Raw genomic sequence first — 6,954 nt, forward strand, 5'->3', positions numbered from 1 at the left:
CTTAACTTCCACTCCCAAAACGACTGCAATTAAATGCCACGCCTTGTCCTTCCGGCCATTGCCCTTATAAAAAGGATGATTTGGTACATAAATGACGTTGTGATAGGCTACATGAGCTGAGTATTGTGTTTTATTTTGAAAATTAACCGGATGCTCTATGGCTTTTACTTTTTCACTTCCTGCCCTGCTCGATCTGCTCTGTTGAAATTGACGCGGTTCAGCAACGGCTTGCGGCCAAAATAGAAATGCTACGGAATGATAGCGCTGCGGCACGGCGAGCTGCTCCTGGGACGTTGCTGAGACGTTCCGCATCCGCGCCCGGTGGAAATGGTCTCATTGATTAGAGTGGAACCTATCTGCTGCGGTGACCGCGGCCAAGATGTGCCGCAGCCGTAACGTTGCCGTAACGCGTCCGGTGGAATCAGGCCTTAACACACAGGACACAACTCATCACAAACTAAAATGATCCGACAAGGAACAAAGGAAAGACAAGGGCTTAAATACAAAACACACACAGGGCACGCAACGAGTAACAGCTGAAACACATTAGGGGAGGGAGCAGTAATCACACAGGAGGGAAACCTGACATGTGGAGAAACAAGACCGATACCAAAGTAAAACAGGTAACACACCAAAACAAGACAAGGAAACCGACAGACCATGACATGATCGCAAGCAGAGGACCTTGAGAGTTATTGAGCAGCAGCTGAACCAGTCTAAAAATCGGACACGTTAACGGAGCACTGAACTAGGCCCTCTCGGATGCCATTTGTTTCACTACGACTCCTTTCAGCTGCACAACTCTCTTCTCCAGCAAAAAAGAATAGGGGATTATCATGCTGATACGTATTACTTCCGCTTTTGGTGATCATTGTGCACTGTGACATCCGGTGAATAACTCATCACTCTGGCGAAACGATGATGGAGGACCGGCAATTCACTTTCACTACATCCCTGATAAATCTACCCAAAATCACGTTTTCTGACGTTCACAGACTCACTGAACAACATTCCATTACAGCCCGCTCCAAACTGGACAAGGGATACAGTTTATTTTTCGAGAAATATATCTACGACTACGAAGGTGAGTGTCTAGCTTACGCTAGGTAGGTTGGCATGTTAACGTCAGTTTGGCGTCAGCTCAGACATTTCATTTTATTATTCTGATGTTAGCGTTTGTCAGTGTCAACTACCTAACGGCAACATACAAGTGTCCCTTTGCTAGAATGAACAATCCACAGTACATGCATTAATCATGTTTTTTTCTACCAGTGTCCAACATCATTGATAGGGATGGCTGTCAGGTCTAGGTGTTACAGGTCGATGAAGAAGCGAGAACAGCCCCACTATTTGAAGGTTATTTTAGGAAGCTAAGGAATAATGGCAAGAAGTTTAACCCCTTACACTCTTACCGGTTTACATCAAGTCAGTCACCAGCCATGTGCAAAAAATTGCTATACCTTTGTGACATATGTACAGTATGCAAATATCAATATCATGATAATGTAACTTTGCATTTAAATTCTTTAATATCCTGTTTGTCCAACATGTTAATGGTACAAGGGTTTAACTACTCTACTGCGGTTGCAGATTTCCTAGAATTTTTGGTTCATTGCAATGCTCTTCCAGGGTTTCCCCCAGCACTATCTTGTTAAGGCGGCCGCCTTAACAAGACTAGGGCCCCGCCTTGACTACCAATGTATTAAAAAAAAAAAAAAAAAAAAAAAGTTTGAAAAAAAAAAAAAAAAAAGTAAAAAAAAAAAAAAAAAAAACAATTACAGCAGGGCGCTGGAACTGTTATTTGCACAGCCACGCAGAATTGCATGCACTGATGCCTCTTGTCAGCTGTGCCGCAAATAAGATCCAAAAAAGGAACTGTAAATAGTTGAATTTGCATACAAAAGTTAAGTGTATTGTCCATTATTTGTATTTAATTTGCACTTTTCTTTAATTTTATTTTGTAGTGTCTGCATGTTTGCACAACATTTGTACCTACTGTTTATTTATATGGAAATAAACAGTCGTTTATTTCATTCATGCGTACTGGCATCTTTGAGCAAAATACCCCCAAAATTTTTCGGCACGGCGCTCTGCGCCGCGCCAACAACACCACCGACTGCTTACCACCTTGACTGAGACATTTACTGGGGGAAACAATGTCTTCCTTACATTTCTATATAAGTTGCAACAATCTGTTTATTTTAGTTTAACTTTATCAACTTAAATATTTGTAGATTGTTTTCCAAGCTGACGGCGCCAATCTTCAAGAAACCACATGCAGCTGTACAGCAGGCAAGGTTCTTTGCAACCATCTAGTGGCCTTGTTGTTCCAGAGTGCCCATTACAGCATGTTGCAGGTGAGGGCTGAGGTCTGGGATGATGTTCACATGGGCAGGTTGATTGGAGTGACACTGGTTCTAGAGGTCTGCCTTCGATTATTAACAAGCACATCCTCAATCCCGGTTTGCTCTTCTATCTCTTGTTCTGCAGGTGAGAGCTGTACCACCTCCTATGGCCTGCACAAGCTCTCTGCAAACATGGCATCGACCAAGGACTAAGGTAACATTGTAGCTGTGCGGAGCTGCACCGCATTGAATAGACTTCCAGGCTATTTTCAGCCACGTCGTACCCCGCCCCGCATGCCACGCTTCGCTCTGCGAGCAGTGTGTTACAAACGTTACACACTGTTCGCAGAGCGAAGCGATGCAGCCGAAAAATAGACTGGAAGTCTATTTAAAGTGGTGCAGCGGATAGGGCTGCGCAGCTGTACGTCTGGCTACGTTGGTTAACATGGGAGTGAATTGGAAGCAGCGCCGCTCCACGTGGCTGCGGCGAGCAGTGGCTTTATACTACTACAAGCAAGATACTATTACAATCATGGCTACTTGTTGATATCATTCCCAGGGGATCCATGCAGAGCCGGTTCCAGACTTGGTGGTTAGGAGACCAAAGCCATCCCCCAGGAGTGTATGCAAATCAACACTCTATCAAGCATACACAGGTGATGTTACTACTGTAACTAATATCATACTGTTGGCTGCTGTATAATACATAATTGTATCTTGCCACTTTAATACTCATAGATTATGTACCAAATATAACACTGCAGTGAGCTATTCTCCAGAAAGACTCTTGACATCAGAATTGAAAAACCAAAACAAGAGATGTGTGGATAATTTCACACTAACAGTTTTTCATTTTATGTTTCAGGATCCCTCCCTGACCTGCAAGTCTTGTCTCTTGGGGAAACACTGAAAAATATCAGGCCGCAACCACTGATATCCTCAGTGCTACATGGCTTGTCTGAAGTCTCCATGGTCGACTCCAGCTTCGGACCTGTGCCGCGGGGTTCACCCCTGTCCTACCAGTGTCCTCCTGTGGTCAAACTCAGAAATGATGTTCAACATCCAGATGCACCATCATTCCCTAAACTGCCTTTAGAGGGGTCAACGTGTCCCACTACTTTTCCAAAATGTGCCTCAAACTCCCAACAGTTTCTCCATTTGGACAGCTTAACTGTGACACATGAGATGGCAGCTGAGAGAGAGGAGCAGACACGTGAGCAGTCTGAGTGCCCATTATGGCAAGCTTTACGCAAGCCTAGAGTGACAGCTAGTAGGTTCTATGAGGTTAGCCATGTGAAAGGACCGTCTTCTGGTCAGACCCTGGCAGGGCGGATACTTAAGGGTGTACGCCAAACACCCGCAATGAAAAGGGGCCTTGATCGCGAGCCGCAGGTGCTGGAACAATATTCAAAACATTGCAATGTAAATGTCTCGCGCTGTGGATTTGTCATCCATCCCGATGCTCCTCACCTCGGGGCTAGCCCTGATGCGAGAGTATATGACCCAAGTGCCGTTCCGTGTTTTGGGCTGGCTGAAGTTAAATGCCCAGACATCTCTAACATTTCTGAGGCAGGACATGTTAAAATCGTGAATGGTCAGGCAAAACTGAAAAAGAATCATAAATACCACTGGCAGGTTCAAGGTCAATTGGCAATAACTGGATTGAGTTGGTGCGATTTTATAACCGACACTGAGGAAGACTTCACAGTCGAAAGAGTCTGGAGGGATGATGAATTTATAAAGGAGATGAAAAATAAGGTAGACCTGTACTTCTTTGGTACATATATGAATGTGTATTTTCAGCAGAAAGTGAAATGAACTGAAAGAATAAAAGGATTTAATTCATTCCCTTTCTCTGAGTACATAATTTACTACATTACATATTAACATTTTGAATACTTTCTGGATAGACTGACTGGACTTTAAAATTGATTATAGATGCAAGACTTCTCATTCAATTATATACAGAATTACAGCTCCGGGAAAAATGAAGGGACCACTCCAAATGTTCAGTGTCTCTCGTTTTAATATTTATTATGTTTGAGTAAACACTATTCTACAGGGATGTAGCCTTTTAAATCAAGGGGTCCCTGGAAGTTGGTCAACACACAGCAGACGGTCCACAGCTGGTTGACTGTCCCAGACAAGGTGAGAGGGACAGTGCAATCCCAGATGCGGTACTCCTTGACTCGGCGTATTGCTCTTTCCACAAGGATTCGAAGTCGGGCGATTGCTTGCGTCTTCAGAGCATCCTCTTCGGTGAACTGCGCTGTGGTTAGAGAGATAAGTTAATTAGTATTATTTCACATTTGGGTCAGTTTTAATTTGAAATGTTCATTCCTTTCATGCCTACCTGTCATCTTGAAGGGTGGCATAATCAGCTTTGCCCCACGGTCAGCTAGCAGCTTCTCAATGGTGAAGCCCTTGTCTGCCATGCAGCCATCTCCTGGCTCCAGCAAATCCAGCAGTCCACAACGTTCGGTCAGCTCTCGGTCAGAGATGGAGCCGGTGAAGAGACTTGACACAAAAGTCACAGCACTACACGGGGCAATTCCAATCAAGGCTTTAAAGGTTGTCGTGTTTTTGTAGGAGGAGAAAACCTCAGACTGGAGAGTGAGGGATGACGGATTCTGGCATCGCACCTCAGTGCAGTCGATGATTACCCGAACATCGGGACTGTACTGCACAAATTTGCGCGGCATGGTGTTCTTTACTTGCTGTTTGCTCTTCCAGATGGGGAGGGAGCCAAGGAGCAGGTAAAGGTAGTTGGCCCACGTGATAACTACACGGGAGACAGTGGACACACTGACATGAAACATGTCAGCCAGTACCTTCTCTTGCAGGCCTGCAGCAATCCGGCAGCAGAAAAGAAAAAACTCATCAAACAGTTGCAGTCTACGTGTTGGACTGGGAGAAATAGGTTCAAAGCTTTGTTGGTTCTTCTGAGCTTTTGACCAATACACTAACATGGAGGCAGATGGTCGAATAGCCTCCCAGAAGTGACAAAAAACCTCTCGTGATGTGAATCTTGTGTAAAATAAAATGTCCTTGTCTGAGACACAAAATCTTTGAAAGGGCACATGACCCACTTTCATCTGTGACAGCTCTCTTGTCAGCTCCTCTACCGTTTCCTCTAATTGCTGTATGCGTGCAGCAGCAGCATCCTGCGCACCTGTATGAGATGAGAAAAAAAATGAACACATCTGACCCAGATTTTGACTGTGACTTGCATATTGGAAATAGTTTGGACCTCTAAAGAAATTGCTTTTTATAGCTCAATATTGATTTTAAAATTTACTTTTTATAGCTCAATATTCACCTTTACAATTAAGTAAGATATAAAATGCAACATTTCAACTTGTAATGAAGCTTTTCACATTGTGGTATTGGTCAAATGCTGGGACATCAATAAGACTAAACATTTTGTGCCGAGTTCTGAAAAGTTGACCTGCCTCCTCGGTATAACCTACCAAGAGCCCATTCTGTGATTAAACCATTGGTAGCACATCCTGTCAGGTAGGTGGTGTAAGAACAGTATGGGGTACTAGTAGGCCAATATTTCAGAACACTAACAAACCTGGTTTAGGAGCAGAACCGTAATCATGGTCTGGCAGCACCACCGAAGCTACGATCTCCTCCACCGGCTCTTCTTCACACGGCAGCGGTTGCTCCAGAGGAAGGGCTGGGTGAACGTCATGGCCTAAACGAGTTGAGGCTCTTTTATATACGGACTCCCTTCTTGGCAGTCCCCAGTTGTTCAACTGGAAACGGGAGGGTACAGACCCGATTTTTAGTCGCTTGACATGACCCCGTTTGGTTCCTTATCGCTGTAGCGTTGGTGTAGTCTGAATCACTGAAGTGCCGGCTACACACAAACGTGCTACCTAGTTTTATTTTAAAGTTTGGCCCTTCATCCCGGCGAACCGCTTGGATCCACTTCTTCCTGAGACTAGTATCAGTCGGGAATCCATGAAAATTTAAGTATGGTTGGCGTTGTTTGTTCGATGTACAAAGTGGTACAGAGCAGTGACATCTAGCTGTTGTTTGCGCCATCGTTGAACTTCGCCGGAAGTGTTCATGCACAACGAAGACAAATCCCGCCCCCGGAACCAGGAAGCGTGATAATCCCCTATGAGAGATAACGGCTAATAAAACGCTTTGAGGTGGCGTTTTGAAAAGAAAAAACATACATTATTTGGTAACCCTTCCTTTTACAGTCCCCTAATTACTAGGTATTTACCCGGTACATGCATGGTAAATCATAGTGTATTACTGGGTAATTACCACTGGTAATAAGAAGGTAAATACAGAGGTAGTTACCCAGCAAATACATGATAAATCATAGTGTATTACTGGGTAATTACCACTGATAATAAGAAGGTAAATACAGAGGAATTATCGAGTAAATTATAGTGTATTACTGTGTAATTACCACTGGTAATAAGAAGGTAAATACAGAGGTATTACAGCTGAAGTACTAAGTAAAACCTCCACTATTACCCATCAACTCAACTAAGTAGCGTGTAGTTGTAACTGTTTTAGGTTGGTAATAACTCCGATATTGTGTACTTCCTAGGAAATTAGGCAACCAATTCTTATAAACACCTAT

The 6,954-nt window shown here is 43.8% G+C and overlaps 1 protein-coding gene across 2 annotated transcripts; it reads left to right on the forward strand.

Annotated features, from left to right (window-relative positions):
* The first annotated feature begins 231 nt into the window (after positions 1–231).
* LOC130380366 (uncharacterized) lies at positions 232–4,565 on the forward strand. Of its 2 annotated transcripts, none has more exons than XM_056587542.1 (5): positions 232–1,356; positions 2,235–2,357; positions 2,491–2,559; positions 2,905–3,001; positions 3,211–4,565. In XM_056587542.1, the coding sequence occupies exons 1-5, from the start codon at positions 1,294–1,296 to the stop codon at positions 4,161–4,163; spliced, it is 1,305 nt and encodes a 434-aa protein (XP_056443517.1). In that variant the 5' UTR covers positions 232–1,293; the 3' UTR covers positions 4,164–4,565. The 2 variants fall into 2 exon arrangements, with proteins under 2 accessions (XP_056443517.1, XP_056443518.1); XM_056587543.1 differs by having other exon boundaries at positions 232–1,084.
* The last annotated feature ends 2,389 nt before the right edge of the window (positions 4,566–6,954 follow it).

Source organism: Gadus chalcogrammus, chromosome 4 (genome assembly GCF_026213295.1).
Source record: "Gadus chalcogrammus isolate NIFS_2021 chromosome 4, NIFS_Gcha_1.0, whole genome shotgun sequence".
In the NCBI taxonomy this organism is placed as follows: domain Eukaryota; kingdom Metazoa; phylum Chordata; class Actinopteri; order Gadiformes; family Gadidae; genus Gadus; species Gadus chalcogrammus.